This window comes from Scardinius erythrophthalmus (genome assembly GCF_964197995.2).
Source record: "Scardinius erythrophthalmus genome assembly, chromosome: 25".
NCBI lineage: Eukaryota > Metazoa > Chordata > Actinopteri > Cypriniformes > Leuciscidae > Scardinius > Scardinius erythrophthalmus.
In genome coordinates, this window is record NC_138245.1 from 2,520,354 (window position 1) to 2,545,353 (window position 25,000).

Consider the following 25,000-nt stretch of genomic DNA (forward strand, 5'->3'; position numbering starts at 1 on the left):
ACTACTACAATATTACTTTTAATTTTTTCCAAGGAGCTGTTTTGTTTTATATGCTCATAAGAAGAGTGAATTATAGCTCTAGAATTGCTCAAAGTAAAAAAAAATAAAAATCATACTTTATGATGTTAGTTTTAATTAAGAAAAAAGAATAAAAAAAATGAAATCAAGGAAATTTCTCTGGCATTTCTTTCTTTTTGCTGTATCAAAAACGTACCGAACCGAACCGTGACACAAGTGTATCATATCGAACCGAACCGTGAATTTTGTGAACCGTTACACCCCTAATATATATATATATATATATATATATATATATATATATATATATATATATATATATATATATATATATATATATATATATATATATATATAGGCCTATATATATATATGGGGGGGTGTCCACGGGGGGTCCACGGATTGTTAAATATGTACATGGGGGGGCCCCAAGGAAAAAGGTTGGGAACCACTGCACTACACCACACTACACTACATTACACTACTCACTACACTACACCACACACTACACCACACTACACTACATTACACTACACACCACATACTACACTACACACTACACCACACTACTCACTACACTACACACTACACTACACACTACACCACACTACACTACATTACACTACACACCACACCACACTACTCACTACACTACACACTACACCACACTACACTACTCACTACACTACACACTACACTACATTACACTACACACCACACACTACACTACACACTACACCACACTACACTACATTACACTACTCACTACACTACACACTACACTACATTACACTACACACCACACACTACACTACACACTACACCACACTACACTACATTACACTACACTACTCACTACACTACACTACACTACACTACACACTACATTACACTACACACTACACTACACACTACACTACACACTACACTACACTACACACTACACCACACTACACTACATTACACTACACACTACACACTACTCACTACACTACACACTACACTACATTACACTACACACCACACACTACACTACACACTACACCACACTACATTACACTACACACTACACTACACACTACACTACACTACACACTACACTACACACTACACTACACTACACTACACTACACACTACACCACACTACACTACATTACACTACACACTACTCACTACACTACACACTACACTACATTACACTACACACCACACACTACACTACACACTACACCACACTACACTACATTACACTACTCACTACACTACACACTACACTACATTACACTACACACTACACTACACACTACACCACACTACATTACACTACACTACTCACTACACTACACTACTCACTACACTACACTACACTACACACTGCACTACACACTACACTACACTACACTACACTACACACCACACTACATTACACTACACACTACACTACACACTACACTACACACTACACTACACTACACTACACACTACACCACACTACACTACATTACACTACACACTACACACTACACCACACTACACTACATTACACTACACTACTCACTACACTACACTACTCACTACACTACACACTACACTACTCACTACACTACACTACACACTACACCACACTACACTACATTACACTACTCACTACACTACACCACACACTACACCACACTACACTACATTACACTACACTACACACCACACTACACTACTCACTACACTACACACTACACTACTCACTACACTACACACTGCACTACACACTACACTACACTACACTACATTACACTACTCACTACACTACTCACTACACTACACACTACACCACACTACACTACATTACACTACACTACACTACACTACTCACTACACTACACACTGCACTACACACTACACTACACTACACTACATTACACTACTCACTACACTACTCACTACACTACACACTACACCACACTACACTACACACTACACCACACTACACTACATTACACTACACTACACTACACTACTCACTACACTACACACTGCACTACACACTACATTACACTACACTACACACTACACACTACACTACACTACATTACACTACTCACTACACTACTCACTACACTACACACTACACACTACACTACTTACTACACTACATTACACTACACTAAACACTACATTACACTAAACACTATACTAAACACTAAACAGTCTATATTGTTAAAAGCGCTGTATAAGTGAAGGAGACTTGACTGTGTGGAAGTCAGCTCTGATTCCCGTAGATCCGACACAGTGTGAGGGCTGGAGGTCTTGACGGGACTGTTGTGTGTGTTAGATGCGAGCGGCTCGACAGCTGCTGGAGCGGATCCAGTCTCACGGGATCGACGCGCGTCTGGAGGCGCTGAAAGAGTTAGCCAAACTCTCCGCTGACCCCACGTTCGCCACAGAGTTCATCAACATGGAGGGCCTGGCGACGCTGGCACGGCTCGTGGAGAGCGGCACACAGTGAGTGTCCCTCACACACACACACACACACACACACACACACACACACGTGATGAGCTTGATGGACTCATGTACAGTTGTGGCCAAAAGTGATGTTTGTTTTTGTTTTTAGTACACTACAAGTTCGATTAAGAACAAAACACTAAACTTGGTTATGGTATTACTATTTATCTGACAAAATTGCTTGGCAAAAAAAAGGCAAATGACAGCTCCAGCTTTATTTTACTATGCAAAAAAAAAAAAAATGCAAAAAGCTTAAAGGAAAAAGCAAACATCGACTACAACATAATCAGTTATTAACATTTGGTTGGTTCTTTCATGTTTTTGCATGTTTTCACAATTTCTTTGTATGACAGCCTATCACACAATTTGTCATGTTTCATTGCATTACTATCACAAATCAAACAATTAACTCTGAGCACAACTACATAAGATACTTACACACTCTTTAACACATTGTTATCAATAATACTGAGAGATATTTATTTAAATAAAGAGTCAAGATGTCGATCACTTTTGGCTGCTACTGTAAACTTTTGATGCATGCAAAGAGATTTAAATGGCTAATCACAAAAATATGATAACATTTTGCCTCTTGATATATATACACTAGCATTAAAAAATTCGTTTGCTCACCAAGGCAATTTATTTGATCAAAAATACAGTAAAAACAGTAATATTGTGAATGTAATATTTAAAGTAACTGTTTTCTGTGTGAACAGGGCTCAAAATATTATTTTTTTTTAATTGGTAGCAACTTCAAACATTTAGGAGCACAGACTGAAGATTAAGGAGCATTACAACTACAATTTATATGTATAATATATTAACAGAGTTATATTTAATATATGGTGTTAAGTTTCACGTTGAGCTCTGCCAATCGGGCAGCATCCTGACAATTATATTTTCAACAATCAAATATAACTCCCAAATATATTTTGAGGTCACGTAGATTAAATTTCGGGAGCGAATGCGACCAAAATGGTTGCAATTTCGAGCCTTGTGTGAATATAGAGTTAAGTGTAATGTATTCCTGTGATGAAAGCTGAATTATCAGCATCATTACTCCAGTCTTCAGTGTCTCATGATCCCTCAGAAATCACTCTAATATGATGATTTGATGATCAAAAAACATTCAAGCTTATTATCAATGTTGAAAACAGTTGTGGACAATTTTTCAGAATTCTTTGATGAATAGAAAGTTCAGAAGAACAGCATTTATTTTAAATAGAATCTTTTGCTACATTATAAATGTCTTTACTGTCACTTTTGATCAATATAATTCATCCTTGCTGAATAAAAGTATCGAAAATACTCACCCCCCCTCCCCCCAAATAAATATTCTTACTGACCCCAAACTTTTGAGCGGTAGTGAATAATGTTACAAAAGCTTATTTTTTGCAATTTCTGAAGGATCATGTGACACTGAAGTCTGGAGTAATGATGCTGAAAATTCAGCTTTGATCACAGGAATAAATTACATTTTAAAAAATATTAAAATAGAAAACAGTTATTTTAAATTGTAATAATATTTCACAATATTACTGTTTTTTTGTATTTTTAATTAAATAAGTGCAGCCTTGGTGAGCAGAAGAGGCCTCTTTTAAAAACATTACAAATCGTGCCGATCCCAAACTTTTGAACGACGATGTACATTTAAAACTATATCCTTCATTATTGTTTAAAATTGTGCTAGTGGTTGTTTGTCATCTTAAATAGGAGACTGAAGAAATGATTCAGTTGAGACGTCACAGCTCAGTGTGTGTTTCAGAGACGTGTGTTTCAGTGCTTTCGTGTGTGTGTTTTCTGTGTGTAGTTTTGGGGAGATGTTGGCCTTCACTCTCACGGCGTTTCTGGAGCTCATGGATCACGGTATCGTGTCCTGGGATCTGATTTCTGTGTCCTTCATCAAACAGGCAAGTAAAACACACACACTAACAGGTCTGTCTCTTTCTAAAGAAGCCTTTCTCAACCTAAGAAAATAATAATCTTAAAATAAGAATAATTATCTGCCAACGGGGTAAGAAAAAAAATCTTAATTCAAATGGAAAACAAGATTATTTTTCTCACCCCTTTGGCAGATCATTTTGCTTGTTTTAAGCAAAAACTCACTTAATTTTTAAACTGATTAATAAATAAATGTAATAAACTGATTTTATTAATCAGAAAACAAGATAGAATTTCTTATGTCATTTTACTTATCTAGTAAATGCTTCTTGATTTAACAATTTCTAGCTATTTGGACTGGAAACAAGACAAAAATACTAAGTAAGAAAAGCATTTTTTGCAGTGCAGTCCTCAAATCTGATTGGACAAGCATTGCATTAGGGCTGATAGAAGAGTCCATTCATTCACCAACCTGGTTCATTAGTGATGATTCAAATGAAAAAAAAAAATTGGTTGAGTGAATGAGTCAATGAGCCTATTGTAACGATCTGAAACGCAAGTATCAAACGTGAAACGCAAGTAACTTTGTGGGCGAACCTCGGGCGCTGTTGCTATTATAGCGTCGGGATAAATGACTCTTGCACCCGACGCAAATCTAAAATGTGTTGGTCTGAAGTCGCTTCATTACTCATAGGTGTGGTTTGGGCGTAACGTGAAATAAACCAATCAGAGCGTCATCTCACATTCCCTTTAAGAGCAGGCGCGCTTGTTCCATGGCGGATTGCTATTATAACGGCGGATTTGCCAGGAGCGGTTCACAGCCGAGGAGACCGACGTTCTCGTCAGGGCCGTAAAACACAGAGAAGTGACATTGGGGACGGAGAAACACACCCAGATTAGCTTCGGTTAAACAGGCGTATGATAATTTGGGTAAATGTGTAAGCTAGATTTATGCCTATTCTTTCACATCTTCATGGACACAACAATGATTTCCCTCGTGTGGAATATTTTTCCTTGTAATTATGTATGATTTGCAAAATGTAAACTTCTGCATCTGTGTAGAAGAGAGAAGTAAAGTGTGTGTGCGTTGTGCACACGCTACATTATGGCCAAGCATGCGCCCTTAAAACAGCATCTGAATAACGCGCCACTGACTTTAGACGAGGTTTCTCCTGGTCTGTGGAGGAATTGTTTTCTGAAACTGTAAAATCGCACCAGGGAACGTTTGCGCCGGAACACGCCTCCTCTCTTCGCTGAACCGCCCCCGGGAGCGCAAGTTCATTTCCTAATTTACTGCCGTGCGTCTGTGGAGGGAAAAGTCCGCTGTGCATCGAGTGCAAAATAGGAATGATACATGCGTCGGTGTATAAAGTCAATTGCGCTGGATGCAAGATAGGACCCAATGACTTGTTCATAAACACAGTCATTGACTCATTCACTCAACCAATTTGTTGGATGTTTTAATGTTTGAAGATGGATTTGTTGTCAATTTTTAGTTACATTGCCTGGTAGACCAGTGTTTATGTCATGTGATAGTCATGTGAGTGTGGCGTGTGATAGATTGCGGGTTACGTGAACCAGCCCATGGTGGACGTGTCCATTCTGCAGCGCTCACTGGCCATCCTGGAGAGTATGGTGCTCAACAGCCACAGCCTGTACCAGCGCGTGGAGCAGGAGATCACTGTGGCGCAGCTCATCGCACACCTGCAAGTGTGAGCACATACACGCACACACACACGCACACACACTCGCAGCAGGTCACGTGCCTCTCTCCTGCACGCACGCACGCACACACACACACTGAACATGCCGAGCTGTGTAATAAAACCCTCCAGAGCTCCAGACAGTGACACGTGATCTAGAGTCCAGAAGTGTTGGAGTCCAAGAGCAAGATACCTCTAACTGTGTGTGTGTGTGTGTGTGTCATCAACTCCTCAGGTCCAATCAGGAGATCCAGACGTACGCCATCGCTCTCATCAATGCCCTGTTCCTCAAAACACCAGAGGACAGACGCCAGGTGAACACACACTCTCTCTCTCACACACACACACACACACACACACACACACACACACACACACACACACTAATCAACTCACTCGTCAGTAATTGTTAACAGGTCCGTTCACAGTAGGAACGTCCACACACTGTCATTCACATGTTTAACAGATAACAGTAAATTTCACACCAAAGATGATAACTATAACGATAAAAATATAGTTCTAAAAATCATTCTAAATACACAAGAATATTAGAGTTCACACCAAAACTATAACAATAACGGCAGAGAGGAACGATATCATTGGAATCACTTTCAGAACTATTTTTTCCAGCTGATGAATGATTAAAACATTTAAAGTCCCCCTGTAGTCAATAATTTGATCCCTTAAAACTCATCTTTGATCACTAAAATTACATATTTAAATGTTTTTTCCTTGAAAAAAATTGATTTATGCCTTTAAACATCTTGAATGTAACTCGACACCCTTGCCTCGCGGTTCTATGAATATGCAAATGAGCCCCGCCTCCACTCACTCACTCAGCTCGGAGATCCACTGGTTCACGATCACACGTTGATCTGATTGGTTACAAGGTAGTTTGTGACGTCAGAAACACCAGCGATTTCAAAGCGTGTTTTTGAGACTGTCTTTGGTTCACTGCAGTTTTAAGGAGGAAATACTCAGCAATGCTGTCGACTTATGAATTTACACATGGTTTGTCTTAAAGCAGATTAAAAACACCACATAGACACATAAACAACATTAAAAGCTGGATTTTCACTAAAGGGGGACTTTAACAGCCAATCAGAATCCATCCTGATTTATAGAGCACAAGCATTAAAGCGACAGACGACATAAACTGCAGCACGTGCTGAGAATAAATATGATATCGTCCGCTAGTATGGACGCTAATATATTTATCATTATAGTTATCTTTATAGTTATCATTCTTGGTGTGAACTAAGTGAGGTGTAAAAGTATCATGTTTTTGACTTGGTTCTTTGCTTATGCAACACAACACTGTCACTGCCTGTAACAGGGTCAGTTTTAACACGCTGACTTCTATTATAAAGTTATTCTATAACTGTTAAGTCAGAAGAACCAAGAGAACCGAACTACAAAACACACCCTAAATGTTTCTATCAGTAAAAGTTGACAGGCAGATTTGTAGTATTCTGTGTTTGTGAAAGAAAGCCTATTATAGTCAAGAAATATTTCCAGTACTCAAATCTGCTTGATCAAGCAAGCAGCATCGCATTAGTCCTGATATAACCAACAACCGATTGGTTCGTTAGCTCTGATTCGTTCAGGAACCAAACATGTGACTGTCCTTATAAATGAGTCATTGATTCATTCACTCAACCAATTTGTTGGATGCTCTCAAAACATTCTCATTTCTTACAGTTGGTTGTGTATTTATTGCAGTTTGGAGTCTGGTTTAGACATTCTCAGACTGTGACTCTCTGTGTGTGTTTATGGCAGGAGATGGCGAGTACACTGGCACAGAAACACCTGCGTGGCATCATACTTAATGTAAGTGTCTGTGATCTGCAGGTAATGGCGTCAGATTCACTTTGCCACTCATTTTCTGCTATTAGCTGTAAAGAAAACAGATCCAAATGTGATGGAGTAAATCACTAGTGACGAATCCAGCAAACAGCAGCTGGTTGGTTGATTGATTTTATTTAATTAATTTAATTTGATTAGATTGATTTTGAATTGATGAGTGTGTTTTGATCAGATCTTCATTCTTCAAAAAACCACAGAACGTCCTGCTAGTAGCTGTGTGTAGGATCATCAGTTGATAGTGTGATAATGAGAGTTGTTTTAGGAAACTCCTCTGTCTTTCCCAGCACATCATCCGTGGGAATCGGCCCGTCAAAGCGGAAATGGCACATCAGCTTTACGTGCTGCAAGTTTTGACCTTCAACCTTCTGGAGGAACGCATGATGACCAAAATGGACCCCAATGACCAGGCAAGCTTTATGTCTGAAAATGATTCACTTGTCATTAAGATTAATGGAGGGAACATGTAGTATGATTGAAGTGATGAATAGCACCTAATGTGACAGATGCTTGAGTCTTTATGTGAAAGTATTCAGTATTCATGCATATGATGAAAATATTACTGTCAGATAAGGATATGAACTCAGGTCTTGATGTACTCGTATAACTAGTACATCACTGTAGCAGACAGTGTTCACTTAGATCACTAAAGCACAGCAGAAATACCTAAAAATCAGTAAATATTGCATTTAGGCTTTAGACTCGTCATGTAATCCCAGACTGAGCTCATGATGGTGAGATATGATCTCTGTGTGGATCTCTTGTTCATACAAAAATCTCAATGCATTATTACAATATTTACAAAGAAATGAAGACCAGGCTCAGCATCTGACAAAGCCTCTGTTTGAGTCATTAAAATAATTAGTGTTGTACGTTTATGACAAAAGAGTAGAGTGACGTTTAAATGGCAAACATCATTTTTCTGCATGTTTATTAACATGTACGATTAAAGATTTATATCTGAATTCATATGCAAGATCTAAGTCCACATGTCATACAAATAAGACCATGCTTCTAACACAGGTCGAGAGCTGAAGTTTTGTGATGCTGTTTGCCAATGTTAGTTAGAACTATGATTTTGCGAAACAATAAACATTTGAACATGACTGACTGTAGAAAACTCATTCATAGCTCATGTTTGGCCAGCATAATCATGGCATGAAAAGCCAAAGATTACTGATTTGTTTTCAGCATTTTCCAAGATACTTGGGGAAGTTGCGTTCTCTTATAACCTTCACACTGCTTGAATTCTTCAGACACAGAGAGATATCATATTTGAGCTCAGAAGAATCGCATTTGAAGGAGACAGTGATCCAGGCGGGACGGAGAAGAGGAAAGCCGTCTACACTAAAGACTACAAGATGCTGGGCTTCACCGTGAGTGATGTTTGCTCTTTCTGTTGTCATCACAAGATGTAATAGTTTAATTATGATCAGTGATAGTGATGTGTGCGATATATGCTTTAATGATCAGTGATAGTGATGTGTGGGTTTGTGTGATGTGTTTGTTTTTAATGATGGATTAGTGATAGTGATGTGTGTAATGTTAAATTATGATCAGTGATAGTGGTGTGAAGTGATGGTTTAATGACGGATCAGTCATAGTGATGTGTGTGTGATGTCATTATTTAATGATGGATCAGTGATAGTGATGTGCTGATGTGTGTAATGTGATTGTTTAAAGGGGTGGTATAATGCCCTTTTCACAAGATGTAAAATAAGTCTCTGATGTCCCCAGAGTGTGTGTGTGAAGTTTTAGCTCAAAATACCCCACAGATATTTTTATATAGCATGTTAAAGTTGTCACTTTTTGAGGGTGAGCAAAAACGCTCGCTGTTCCTTTAAATGCAAATGAGCTGCTGCTCCCGGCACAGAGGGCAGAGCTACAACAGCTTGTGTCCTTTTACCTCACACACACATGCACTGAAAATTTCAAACACTTTTAACCTTTTATGTTCAAACCGAGTCAGACAATGATGGAGAGACTCAAGAAGAAGTGACAACATGTAGACAACATTTCTGAATGGTTAGTTGATGAATTTATGTAGCTTATGTGTAGTTATCTTCTAGTCATTGATTAGCATATTCTGTCATGATAATCTATAAATCGTGTTCAGGGGGCGGGGTTTATTTAATTTGTAGGGTTGGTGATGTCACTAACCCGGGAGGAATGTGGTGTAGTCTCTACCAGCCGTTTGTTGTAGTCCTTAAAGGAGAACTCCGGTCAATTTTAACATTGAGCTAATTTTTTTGTACATTTGGAGTGCTGTCAATACAGAGAACAACGACAAAAATCGGTGTTGCCTACACCGAGTTATTCTATTTTTAAAATTTGCACCCTGTTGACTTCAATAGGGCAAGTACTAAACCTGCTTTTAGGCTCTTAACATCCTTAATGTGTCATTACAAGTGCACAGAAAATGTGAGTGATTCCTTCTGAGTGAACACGAGTGGATCTGACTGCAGTAGATGTGAAAGATATGTATAAAAATGATGTTATTTAAGCCAGCGCAAATACCTGTTTACATCCTGTTTTTCGGTTGAAGTCCAAAGTAGTCGATTGCCGAGTTCACGCGCATAGGTTTATCACGCGCGTGAACTCGGCAATCGACTACTTTGGACTTCAACCGAAAAACAGGATGTAAACAGGTATGTGCTTAAACACATTTCTTGAAACTATGCCTCGTATTCTCAAAACTATAAACACAAATCCATAACGTCTCACCCAATTCCCCAAACATCCTATTTTCAGGTCAAAATGAAGCTCTACACTCAAAACCGTTCACTCTTGCTGAAAAACCAAACTTTGCCCTCAGACTGGACACACAAGCCCTCAAAATCACACACACTACAACATAGTCTAACACACTGGTGCAATAAATTCAAAACAACATTTCCAAAACTCGTAAGTTATGTAGCTTGTGGTTTCCCCCATCACAAACCTTTTCACATGATGAACACAAAAGACACAACCAGTGGATACATTGGCACATTTTTATTCATACACAGAAAATACACACACACACACAAATATTTTTTTTTACTCTTTTTAGCACAATTTTCCTCCACGGACAAATTGCGATTGTTAACTCATGATTTCTGTTCTGTCTGTGCGCACCAATCTTGCACTTCTATCTACTCCTCAACCAGACCACCTAGAGACTTCGGGTTTTCGTAGATTTAGGTGAGAAAATTGCGCTAAAACACTCACCGAGTTTTTATTACTTGTTTTTTTTTACTCTCTCCTCTCATTTTTTTTTTTATATTTACTTACAGTATGATGTGTGTGACCAACATATGACAGTAAAAGAGCACACAAAAACCATATTCTAATATGTATTGGAATGGTAAAGAGTGTTGGGACGTGACAGGAGGGCCTCCACTCAAGGAGACAATATGATGAACACATCTAAGAATGTTTCACGTATGGTTGAAATACCATGCCTAGAAAGATAACATTCTGGGAGTCAAGACTATAAAGGAGAAAGGATGCCCTCCCTTCACTGTCACACTCTGCAGCCACTCTGTGTGACTGTACGACTGCTGGCCTTTTCTTGCAAGAAAATACACCTCATCAAAGACTATTGGAAATGTTTGTCTCTTATTCAGTGATAGAATTTTGTTTGCCACCAGTCCTCCCTGAAGGTTCTCGAGGCGACGGTGAAGCGACTCAAATTTGGCCTTACTCGTAGCCCAGCCTCCCTCATAGTCACACCATTGACTGAGACATGGGCAACTAGAGTGGCTTGAATTTCATCTGAGACTGCTTGTCTTCTTGTTCTTGCCCTTCCTCCCCCTCCTTCTTATCCCTCTTCCTTCATGTCTTTCTGGATCCATTGTTCCAAAACGCAATAAACTGATTTGGGCCCTTTTATATATCTATTGAAGGTTCTGATTGATGTGTGCTAAATTTTTACTCTTATTCACGAGTTCACACTTACAAATAAGTCAGATAGAATAAATGCGTATTTGGCGTGCTGTCCGAGGAGAGGGCTCCGGGCTCGGTATTTGGCCCGAACCCAGAGTACTCCCCCCGTATTCCTGGCTGTGAAAGAACAAGCCAAGAGTGAGGAGTCGGGGTGGTGGAGGGATGCTGAAAACTGTCAAGGAAGTTAGGTGAGTTGACAGAGTGAATATATATATGCTTCCTCTCATGCTGATAGGGTAGACATGGTAATTGTTTGATGAGTTGATTGATTGATTGCTTGCTTGATTATTTGAACGTGCTCCTCCCGAACTTTGTTAATAAAACATCATGTGTTTTCACTTGGGTAATTGTGTGCTAACTGAGCTGAAGCTGTGCTAACTTGAGTGAATTATTTTGAATGCTAGTGCTTTCTATATGACAACATGGTGTAGGCAATGAGAAATGAAGGGATTTGTGTGTAGAGTTTTGCAGTGACAGTTCAACAAATCTGACTCATGTGTCAAAACAGGGAATAGTGTTTATAGTTTAGTGAAATGGGTGTGCTTTTTGATAAATGCCGTTATGGTTTTGAAATTTTAGTTCAAAAGCCTGGTTATAGTGTTTAAGCAATTGAGAAAAACTGTAAAAATAGAATAACTCGGTGTAGGCAACACCGATTTTTGTAGTTGTTCTCTGTATTGACAGCACTCCAAATGTACAATAAAATGAGCTCAATGTTAAAATTGACCGGAGTTCTCCTTTAAAAAGCGATTTCTTTAAAAGCAAATATCTCCCTTTGCTTTGAACTTTGAGCGTTCTAACTTTGCAGATGTTGTTTATGCTCAAACAGCAACATTACACACTAACTAAAGTTAGAAAAGTGAAATCATATTCAACCACCCCTTAAATGATGGATTTGTGTGATGTGCTCTGCGGGATGTGATTGTTTAATTATGATCAATGATGATAATGATATGCTGATGTCATATTTTAATGATGGATCAATGATAGTGATGTGTTGAAGTGTGTGTAATGTGATGGTTTAATGATGGATCAGTGATAGTGATGTGTTGAAGTGTGTGTAATGTGATGGTTTAATGGTGGTCAGTGATAGTGATGTGTTGAAGTGTGTGTAATGTGATGGTTTAATGATGGATCAGTGATAGTGATGTGTTGAAGTGTGTGTAATGTGATGGTTTAATGGTGATCAGTGATAGTGATGTGTTGAAGTGTGTGTAATGTGATGGTTTAATGGTGGTCAGTGATAGTGATGTGTTGAAGTGTGTGTAATGTGATGGTTTAATGGTGATCAGTGATAGTGATGTGTTGAAGTGTGTGTAATGTGATGGTTTAATGGTGGTCAGTGATAGTGATGTGTTGAAGTGTGTGTAATGTGATGGTTTAATGGTGATCAGTGATAGTGATGTGTTGAAGTGTGTGTAATGTGATGGTTTAATGATGGATCAATGATAGTGATGTGTTGAAGTGTGTGTAATGTGATGGTTTAATGGCGATCAGTGATAGTGATGTGTTGAAGTGTGTGTAATGTGATGGTTTAATGGTGGTCAGTGATAGTGATGTGTTGAAGTGTGTGTAATGTGATGGTTTAATGGTGGTCAGTGATAGTGATGTGTTGAAGTGTGTGTAATGTGATGTTTAATGGTGATCAGTGATAGTGATGTGTTGAAGTGTGTGTAATGTGATGGTTTAATGGTGATCAGTGATAGTGATGTGTTGAAGTGTGTGTAATGTGATGGTTTAATGGCGATCAGTGATAGTGATGTGTTGAAGTGTGTGTAATGTGATGGTTTAATGGTGGTCAGTGATAGTGATGTGTTGAAGTGTGTGTAATGTGATGGTTTAATGGTGGTCAGTGATAGTGATGTGTTGAAGTGTGTGTAATGTGATGGTTTAATGGTGATCAGTGATAGTGATGTGTTGAAGTGTGTGTAATGTGATGGTTTAATGGTGGTCAGTGATAGTGATGTGTTGAAGTGTGTGTAATGTGATGGTTTAATGGTGATCAGTGATAGTGATGTGTTGAAGTGTGTGTAATGTGATGGTTTAATGGCGATCAGTGATAGTGATGTGTTGAAGTGTGTGTAATGTGATGGTTTAATGGTGGTCAGTGATAGTGATGTGTTGAAGTGTGTGTAATGTGATGGTTTAATGATGGATCAGTGATAGTGATGTGTTGAAGTGTGTGTAATGTGATGGTTTAATGATGGATCAGTGATAGTGATGTGTTGAAGTGTGTGTAATGTGATGGTTTAATGGTGATCATCACTACTTCCTGTTTCAAATGCGCATGCGTCGCGTCTGAGCGCGTTGTTGTCTTTGGAGCTCCATCGATTGATTTATAATTCTTGATTTCTCTTTAAACTCACTTACAACGAACATTTTCTACTTTTCCTCACCTCATAGTTATAACGCGGATTGTTGAGCAGACGCGTCTCAAGCCTAGTGATCCAACGCTGGATACTCTTATAGGTTACGTCCGTGGATCACGGCTGAACGCGTCTTCTCCGCACTCATTTACAAACAAACATTTTTTCGCCTATCGTGCGTCTACTCTACACCCGTACCACTGAAAAGACGGATTATATCCAAGACTTAAGCCATAAATTAGTATTAATATTGATAGCACCACTGGTAGCGTCGTTGCTAACTTAACTTACTGTCCATCTGTTAAAATGGCGAATATATCAAATGTAAGTAGTCTACCTTTTGGTGCAGGTGAGGACACATTTGAGCTGCACGCGGTGCAGTCTGAGCTGGAAGCTGTTGAGAAACAGATCCACGACCTTTTAGTAAGAAAAGCCGAGCTGATAGACCGGCGGTTAGCTCTTGAAACATCACGTGCCGAGGCACACAAATCAGAGATTAACGTTACTAACCCGCTGACTCCGACCTCGTCTACTCCGTGCGTTCCTCAACATCGGTCCCGAACGTCAAGGTCGCGATCAGCCATGGTCTCGTTCACCCCGGCTCCAACATGCCATCACGAAGCCTGGAAACAGAACGCGATGCTGTGATCATCGGCGATTCCATCGTTCGACACGTACATGCTACGTTAAATAAAAGTAAGGTGCATAGTCACTGCTTTCCTGGTGCTCGTGTTTCTGAAATCGCTGCTCACGTTCCCGAGATTCTGAACGAGCGCGTCGGAACCGTTGTCCTGCACGCGGGAGGGGCCGACATCAGACTGCGCCAGACGGATGTTCTGAAGAAAGACTTCAGGAATCTGATCGATACGGTACGCAGCACATCGCCTGATATAACGATTATTGTGTCAGGACCGCTTCCCACGTACCGACTAGGTCATGAAAAGTTTAGTAGATTATTTGCGCTTAATGAATGGTTAATGTCATGGTGCAATGAGCAGAAACTTCTCTTTGTAAATAATTGGAATCTGTTTTGGGAGCGTCCTAGGCTTTACCGTGCTGATGGCTTACACCCAAGCAGATTCGGATCGGATCTTCTGTCAGATAACATCTCCAAAATGTTAAATACCTTTTGACTAGTAAACAAAAGTCCAAATCATAGTCTCTGCTGCACCAATTTAACTGATATAAATAGTGTAGAACATTGCATAGAAACTGTGTCTATTCCTCGTTTAGTGAGATCAAATCATAAATCTACTGCAGGATCTAGAAAAAATCTAATTGTTATTAAACCAGAAAATGTTGCTATTGGTAATCAAAAACAATTTCTAAAGCTAGGTCTTCTAAACATTAGATCACTCACACCTAAGGCAGTTATTGTAAATGAAATAGTCACAGATAATAGCTTCGATGTACTTTGCCTTACTGAAACCTGGCTTAAACCAAATGATTAATTTGGTTTAAATGAGTCTACTCCATCAGGATACTCCTATAAGCACGAGCCCCGTCTGAATGGTCGTGGCGGCGGTGTTGCAACAATCTATAGAGATTTTCTCAATGTTACTCAGAAAACGGGTTATAAGTTTATTTCATTTGAAGTACTTGTACTAAATGTTACGCTCTTAGATGTTCGAAAAACATCCCTAATATCTCTAGCCTTGGCTACCGTATATAGACCGCCTGGGCCTTACGCTGATTTCCTAAAAGAGTTTGCAGATTTTCTCTCAGACCTATTAGTTAACTTCGATAAAGCATTAATTGTTGGAGACTTTAATATCCATGTAGATAATCAAAATGATGCGTTAGGGGCTGCGTTTACAGATTTATTAAACTCCTTTGGGGTCAAGCAAATCATTACCGGACCGACTCATCGATTTAATCATACACTCGATTTAATTATATCACATGGAACCGATCCAACCGATATAGATATCATTCCACAAAGTGACGATGTCACTGACCATTACATGGTAACTTGCATATTACGTACTCCTGTAATATATCATGCTGCGGCGCGTTATCGATTAGGCAGAACAATCCTTCCATCCACCATAGATAATTTTTCAAACAGCTTATCGGATCTGTCTCAGCTGCTCAGTGAACCCAAACAAACAGATGAACTTGAGGAATTAACTAGCACTATGAGCACCATTCTCTCTGGATCATTGGATATTGTTGCGCCCATTAGATTAAAAAAGGTCAGAGAGAAAAGTAAAGCACCATGGTACAACAATACTACGCGTGTTCTAAAGAGAGAAACCCGTAATTTAGAGCGTAAATGGAAACAAACCAACTTAGAGGTCTTTAGAATCGCATGGAAAGACAGTATGTCACGTTATAAAAAGGCCCTTAAAGCGGCCAGGGCTGAGCATCTACGCAAACTAATAGAAAACAACCATAACAATCCTAAGTTCTTATTTAACACCGTGGCGAGACTAACAAATAAACAGATGTCTCCTGAACAAAATATTCCATTACAGTTTAGTAGTAATGATTTCATGAAGTTCTTCACTGAGAAAATAGAAAACATCAGAACCACAATTGTAAACGTTCAATCCTCAATCGCGCCTTATAATTCAGCCTCAATTATCACCCCGCAAGAACAATTACAGTGCTTTACAACTATAGAACAAAAAGAGTTAAATAAACTTTTTACTTCATCTAAAACAACAACATGTTTACTAGATCCTATACCAACTAAGCTATTGAAAGAAGTGTTACCTGTAGGGGAAGAGCCTCTCCTCAATATTATTAACTCGTCTTTATCTTTAGGCTATGTTCCAAAAACATTTAAACTGGCAGTTATAAAACCTCTCATTAAGAAACCACAATTAGATCCGAATAATCTAGTAAATTATAGACCCATTTCAAATCTACCTTTTATGTCTAAAATACTTGAAAAAGTTGTGTCCGCTCAACTGGGCTCTTTCTTACAAGAAAATGACACCTATGAAAAGTTTCAGTCTGGGTTCAGGCCGCATCATAGCACTGAAACTGCGCTCGTTAAAATCACAAATGATTTACTTTTAGCTTCTGACCAAGGATGTATCTCAATACTAGTTTTACTTGATCTTAGTGCTGCGTTCGATACTATAGATCATACAATACTCTTAGATCGACTACAAAATTATACTGGTGTTCAAGGACAAGCATTAAGCTGGTTTAGATCGTATTTATCTGAACGCTACCATTTTGTTTATTTAAATGGAGAAAAATCTATCATAACTCCAGTAAACTATGGAGTGCCGCAGGGATCTGTGTTAGGCCCTCTATTATTCTCAATATATATGCTGCCACTTGGAAATATTATAAGGAAACATGGAATTAGTTTCCATTGTTATGCTGATGACACTCAAATCTATATTTCATCACGGCCAGATGAAAACGCTAAATTATCCAAATTGACAGAGTGTGTTAAAGATATAAAAGATTGGATGACGCATAATTTTCTTTTATTAAATCCAGACAAGACAGAGGTACTACTTATCGGTTCAAAAAACCACCCACAAAACCTCTCACAATACAACTTTAACATAGTAGGATGTCCTGTTACTTCATCCTCTACAGTAAAAGACCTGGGTGTTATATTAGACTGCAACCTGTCTTTTGAAAATCATATTTCATATGTTACAAGAACAGCCTTTTTCCACCTTAGAAACATTGCTAAGCTACGTAATATGCTATCAGTTTCTGATGCAGAAAAGTTAGTTCATGCATTCATGACCTCGAGACTAGATTACTGTAATGCGTTATTAGCTGGTTGTCCTGCATCCTCAATAAACAAGCTACAGTTAGTCCAAAATGCCGCCGCTAGAGTTCTAACTAGATCAAGAAAATATGATCATATAACACCGATTTTATCATCCCTACATTGGTTACCTATAAAGTCCCGTATTAATTACAAGGTATTGCTACTGACTTATAAAGCCCTAAACGGCTTAGCTCCAGTCTATTTAACGGATCTTCTATCGCCCTATAATCCATCGCGCTCTTTAAGGTCACTAAATTCGAGGCTTTTGGTCATACCTAGGATATCCAGATCCACCAAAGGAGGGAGAGCATTTTCACATTTAGCACCAAAACTCTGGAATAGTCTTCCGGATACTGTTCGTTGCTCAGACTCGCTCTCCCAGTTTAAAACTAGATTAAAGACGCATCTCTTCAGCCAGGCATTCATATAATACTTTTAATCCTACAGTTAAATCCGACCTCTAGTTCATAAACGCCAGAGGAGAACTGGCCCCCGACTGAGCCCGGGTTCTCCCAAGTTTTTTTTTTCTCCATTAGGTCACCTGATGGAGTTTTTCGGTTCCTTGCCACTGTTGCCTTTGGCTTGCTCAGTTGGGGATATTTGGGGATATTTAATTTAATTAATCAATCAACGATACTATTGATCAGCATTACCAAACGTAGACGTTCCACTAGAAACAAACATTGATGTATTGTTCTAATTTATTACTGTGAAGCTGCTTTGATACAACCTGTGTTGTGAAAAGCACTATAAATAAACTTGACTTGACTTGACTTGACTTGATCAGTGATAGTGATGTGTTGAAGTGTGTGTAATGATAATGGTTTAATGATGGATCAGTGATAGTGATGTGTTGAAGTATGTGTAATGTGATGGTTTAATGGTGGTCAGTGATAGTGATGTGTTGAAGTGTGTGTAATGTGATGGTTTAATGGTGGTCAGTGATAGTGATGTGTTGAAGTGTGTGTAATGTGATGGTTTAATGGTGGTCAGTGATAGTGATGTGTTGAAGTGTGTGTAATGTGATGTTTAATGGTGGTCAGTGATAGTGATGTGTTGAAGTGTGTGTAATGTGATGGTTTAATGGTGATCAGTGATAGTGATGTGTTGAAGTGTGTGTAATGTGATGGTTTAATGGTGATCAGTGATAGTGATGTGTTGAAGTGTGTGTAATGTGATGGTTTAATGGCGATCAGTGATATTGATGTGTTGAAGTGTGTGTAATGTGATGGTTTAATGGTGATCAGTGATAGTGATGTGTTGAAGTGTGTGTAATGATAATGGTTTAATGATGGATCAGTGATAGTGATGTGTTGAAGTGTGTGTAATGTGATGGTTTAATGGTGATCAGTGATAGTGATGTGTTGAAGTGTGTGTAATGTGATGGTTTAATGGCGATCAGTGATATTGATGTGTTGAAGTGTGTGTAATGTGATGGTTTAATGGTGATCAGTGATAGTGATGTGTTGAAGTGTGTGTAATGATAATGGTTTAATGATGGATCAGTGATAGTGATGTGTTGAAGTGTGTGTAATGTGATGGTTTAATGGTGATCAGTGATAGTGATGTGTTGAAGTGTGTGTAATGTGATGGTTTAATGGTGATCAGTGATAGTGATGTGTTGAAGTGTGTGTAATGATAATGGTTTAATGATGGATCAGTGATAGTGATGTGTTGAAGTGTGTGTAATGTGATGGTTTAATGGTGATCAGTGATAGTGTTGTGTTGAAGTGTGTGTAATGTGATGGTTTAATGGCGATCAGTGATATTGATGTGTTGAAGTGTGTGTAATGTGATGGTTTAATGGTGATCAGTGATAGTGATGTGTTGAAGTGTGTGTAATGATAATGGTTTAATGATGGATCAGTGATAGTGATGTGTTGAAGTGTGTGTAATGTGATGGTTTAATGGTGATCAGTGATAGTGATGTGTTGAAGTGTGTGTAATGTGATGGTTTAATGGCGATCAGTGATATTGATGTGTTGAAGTGTGTGTAATGTGATGGTTTAATGGTGATCAGTGATAGTGATGTGTTGAAGTGTGTGTAATGATAATGGTTTAATGATGGATCAGTGATAGTGATGTGTTGAAGTGTGTGTAATGTGATGGTTTAATGGTGGTCAGTGATAGTGATGTGTTGAAGTGTGTGTAATGTGATGGTTTAATGGTGATCAGTGATAGTGATGTGTTGAAGTGTGTGTAATGATAATGGTTTAATGATGGATCAGTGATAGTGATGTGTTGAAGTGTGTGTAATGTGATGGTTTAATGGCGATCAGTGATAGTGATGTGTTGAAGTGTGTGTAATGTGATGGTTTAATGGTGATCAGTGATAGTGATGTGTTGAAGTGTGTGTAATGATAATGGTTTAATGATGGATCAGTGATAGTGATGTGTTGAAGTGTGTGTAATGTGATGGTTTAATGGTGATCAGTGATAGTGTTGTGTTGAAGTGTGTGTAATGTGATGGTTTAATGGTGATCAGTGATAGTGATGTGTTGAAGTGTGTGTAATGATAATGGTTTAATGATGGATCAGTGATAGTGATGTGTTGAAGTGTGTGTCATGTGATGGTTTAATGGTGATCAGTGATAGTGATGTGTTGAAGTGTGTGTAATGTGATGGTTTAATGGCGATCAGTGATAGTGATGTGTTGAAGTGTGTGTAATGTGATGGTTTAATGGTGATCAGTGATAGTGATGTGTTGAAGTGTGTGTAATGTGATGGTTTAATGGTGGTCAGGGATAGTGATATGTTGAAGTGTGTGTAATGTGATGGTTTAATGATGGATCAGTGATAGTGATGTGTTGAAGTGTGTGTAATGTGATGGTTTAATGGCGATCAGTGATAGTGATGTGTTGAAGTGTGTGTAATGTGATGGTTTAATGGTGATCAGTGATAGTGATGTGTTGAAGTGTGTGTAATGTGATGGTTTAATGGTGATCAGTGATAGTGATGTGTTGAAGTGTGTGTCATGTGATGGTTTAATGGCGATCAGTGATAGTGATGTGTTGAAGTGTGTGTAATGTGATGGTTTAATGGTGATCAGTGATAGTGATGTGTTGAAGTGTGTGTAATGTGATGGTTTAATGGTGATCAGTGATAGTGATGTGTTGAAGTGTGTGTAATGTGATGGTTTAATGGTGATCAGTGATAGTGATGTGTTGAAGTGTGTGTAATGTGATGGTTTAATGGTGATCAGTGATAGTGATGTGTTGAAGTGTGTGTAATGTGATGGTTTAATGGTGATCAGTGATAGTGATGTGTTGAAGTGTGTGTAATGTGATGGTTTAATGGCGATCAGTGATAGTGATGTGTTGAAGTGTGTGTAATGTGATGGTTTAATGGTGATCAGTGATAGTGATGTGTTGAAGTGTGTGTAATGTGATGGTTTAATGGTGGTCAGTGATAGTGATGTGTTGAAGTGTGTGTAATGTGATGTTTAATGGTGGTCAGTGATAGTGATGTGTTGAAGTGTGTGTAATGTGATGGTTTAATGGCGATCAGTGATAGTGATGTGTTGAAGTGTGTGTAATGTGATGGTTTAATGGTGATCAGTGATAGTGATGTGTTGAAGTGTGTGTAATGTGATGGTTTAATGGTGATCAGTGATAGTGATGTGTTGAAGTGTGTGTAATGTGATGGTTTAATGGCGATCAGTGATAGTGATGTGTTGAAGTGTGTGTAATGTGATGGTTTAATGGTGATCAGTGATAGTGATGTGTTGAAGTGTGTGTAATGTGATGGTTTAATGGTGATCAGTGATAGTGATGTGTTGAAGTGTGTGTCATGTGATGGTTTAATGGCGATCAGTGATAGTGATGTGTTGAAGTGTGTGTAATGTGATGGTTTAATGGTGATCAGTGATAGTGATGTGTTGAAGTGTGTGTAATGTGATGGTTTAATGGTGATCAGTGATAGTGATGTGTTGAAGTGTGTGTAATGTGATGGTTTAATGGTGATCAGTGATAGTGATGTGTTGAAGTGTGTGTCATGTGATGGTTTAATGGCGATCAGTGATAGTGATGTGTTGAAGTGTGTGTAATGTGATGGTTTAATGGTGATCAGTGATAGTGTTGTGTTGAAGTGTGTGTCATGTGATGGTTTAATGGTGATCAGTGATAGTGATGTGTTGAAGTGTGTGTAATGTGATGGTTTAATGGCGATCAGTGATAGTGATGTGTTGAAGTGTGTGTAATGTGATGGTTTAATGGTGATCAGTGATAGTGATGTGTTGAAGTGTGTGTCATGTGATGGTTTAATGGCGATCAGTGATAGTGATGTGTTGAAGTGTGTGTAATGTGATGGTTTAATGGTGATCAGTGATAGTGTTGTGTTGAAGTGTGTGTAATGTGATGGTTTAATGGTGATCAGTGATAGTGTTGTGTTGAAGTGTGTGTCATGTGATGGTTTAATGGTGATCAGTGATAGTGATGTGTTGAAGTGTGTGTAATGTGATGGTTTAATGGTGATCAGTGATAGTGATGTGTTGAAGTGTGTCATGTGATGGTTTAATGGTGATCAGTGATAGTGATGTGTTGAAGTGTGTGTAATGTGATGGTTTAATGGTGATCAGTGATAGTGTTGTGTTGAAGTGTGTGTCATGTGATGGTTTAATGGTGATCAGTGATAGTGATGTGTTGAAGTGTGTGTAATGTGATGGTTTAATGGTGATCAGTGATAGTGATGTGTTGAAGTGTGTGTAATGTGATGGTTTAATGGTGATCAGTGATAGTGTTGTGTTGAAGTGTGTGTCATGTGATGGTTTAATGGTGATCAGTGATAGTGATGTGTTGAAGTGTGTGTAATGTGATGGTTTAATGGCGATCAGTGATAGTGATGTGTTGAAGTGTGTGTAATGTGATGGTTTAATGGTGATCAGTGATAGTGATGTGTTGAAGTGTGTGTCATGTGATGGTTTAATGGTGATCAGTGATAGTGATGTGTTGAAGTGTGTGTCATGTGATGGTTTAATGGCGATCAGTGATAGTGATGTGTTGAAGTGTGTGTAATGTGATGGTTTAATGGCGATCAGTGATAGTGATGTGTTGAAGTGTGTGTAATGTGATGGTTTAATGGCGATCAGTGATAGTGATGTGTTGAAGTGTGTGTAATGTGATGGTTTAATGGCGATCAGTGATAGTGATGTGTTGAAGTGTGTGTAATGTGATGGTTTAATGGTGATCAGTGATAGTGATGTGTTGAAGTGTGTGTAATGTGATGGTTTAATGGCGATCAGTGATAGTGATGTGTTGAAGTGTGTGTCATGTGATGGTTTAATGGTGATCAGTGATAGTGATGTGTTGAAGTGTGTGTAATGATAATGGTTTAATGATGGATCAGTGATAGTGATGTGTTGTTGTGTGTGTAATGATAATGGTTTAATGATGGATCAGTGATAGTGATGTGTTGTTGTGTGTGTTTTGGTTTGTTCACAGAATCCAATGAATCCTGCCATGGATTTCACTCAGACGCCACCGGGAATGCTGGCGCTCGACAACATGCTGTACCTCGCCAAACTACACCAGGACACGTATATCAGAGTAAGAGCTCACAGTCAGAACCATTACCTCTTTTTATGTCTTTTCTCAAGCACTGTGTGCTATAATATTATTGTATAGTATTTGTCAGATAGCCATCAGAGTGAATTAAAGCCAGAGCTGAAATGCTGAATGTTTAGTTCCCAGCATCAAACACAAGTAACATTATTGAGCCAAAGCGTGTTTGTTTAAATAGAGCCAGGGTTACAAAAACAGAAAGAAGGAAATAAAAATCGCTGTGAACAAGAGTGATAATGCGACGGAATGTCAATGTTTGCGGTATCATGCGCTTCTATTGATCAACGAGTAGAAACGAGTAGATGTGATGTGGCGTGAGGATGTTTTGTGAGAGTGCAGACTGTGGATTTTTCACAGTGTGTGTATTTACAGTGTACTTGTCTTAGTGAGTGCTGGGTAATATACGGTAACTACAGGGGTTAAGGTTAGGTTCAGGGCTAGTACCCAGTTATTGTTATTACTATAATAAGTACATAGGATGTACATGGGGAACAGGACTGTAAAATAAAGTGCTGCCATTATGAGAACAAAAGTTACCATTCAAATACTGTTGAAGTTGAAATTCACTTCAGAAGTCAAAATTGTGACATACTAATTACAATTATGATTTAAATTAAATTATGAGATGAAAAGTCGAAATAGTGAAATTTTGTAAAACTTTTTAAGTCATAATTTCAAATTAAGTATGTCAGATTTTTGACATTTTGTCATGATTTCGATTTATGCTATAACTTGAATTTAGTCGTCTTTATGTCATAATTATACATTTTTAATCTCCTAATTTCGATTTAGTATGTCCTATTTTGGACTTTTTGTCATATGGCCTGCACACGTGCTTGTGTGTTTCAGATAGTCCTGGAGAACAGCAGTCGAGAGGATAAACACGAGTGTCCGTTTGGTCGCTGTGCGATTGAGCTGACGCGGATGCTGTGTGATCTTCTACAGGTCGGAGAACTGCGTGAGTGTTCTGCGAGTTCTGTTATCTGTGCAGTGGATTGTTATTTGCAACCTTCTTCTCCTTGTTTTAGGAGATTTGGAAACGTGACTGAAAACAGTTTTCGAAAGAATCCCCACCACTTCAGGGCGACTTTTCACTGCGGACATTTTTCCATCACAGACTTATTTTAGATATTACGTGGGAAATAGAGATCCGATAATGTCCTGATGATCCCACTGCTTGATCGGATTACAGTGGTCAAGTGTAAACACGGACATCAATATTCTGGATTGTTATATTTTCAGAAGCAACAGCTGTTTCTGCAGTGTGTGTGTGTGAGATGTAGATGTAAACAGAGGCCTGTGTAAATGCGCACGTGAACTGGTTTGTCTCCGCAGCGAATGAAGGCTGTAACGACTTCCATCCGATGTTCTTCACGCATGAGCGCGCCTGGGAAGAGTTCTTCTGTGTGTGTATTCAACTGCTCAACAAG

General features: G+C 38.7%; 1 protein-coding gene across 3 annotated transcripts in view; it reads left to right on the forward strand.

The window, feature by feature from the left end:
* elmo2 (engulfment and cell motility 2) overlaps positions 1 to 25,000 on the forward strand; it is a 54,588-nt gene that overhangs the window by 17,221 nt on the left and 12,367 nt on the right. For 2 of the 3 annotated variants that reach the window (XM_081358297.1, XM_081358298.1), the window contains exons 6-15: positions 2,349 to 2,518; positions 4,335 to 4,434; positions 5,966 to 6,111; positions 6,344 to 6,422; positions 7,888 to 7,938; positions 8,259 to 8,381; positions 9,228 to 9,347; positions 23,451 to 23,555; positions 24,420 to 24,528; positions 24,906 to 25,000. The exon at positions 24,906 to 25,000 is cut by the window's right edge and continues 42 nt beyond it. In XM_081358297.1, the coding sequence (XP_081214423.1) occupies positions 2,349 to 2,518; positions 4,335 to 4,434; positions 5,966 to 6,111; positions 6,344 to 6,422; positions 7,888 to 7,938; positions 8,259 to 8,381; positions 9,228 to 9,347; positions 23,451 to 23,555; positions 24,420 to 24,528; positions 24,906 to 25,000 (1,098 nt within the window). Of the gene's footprint in view, positions 1 to 2,348; positions 2,519 to 4,334; positions 4,435 to 5,965; positions 6,118 to 6,343; positions 6,423 to 7,887; positions 7,939 to 8,258; positions 8,382 to 9,227; positions 9,348 to 23,450; positions 23,556 to 24,419; positions 24,529 to 24,905 lie in introns of all 3 variants that reach the window. The other variant, XM_081358296.1, reaches the window with a different exon arrangement.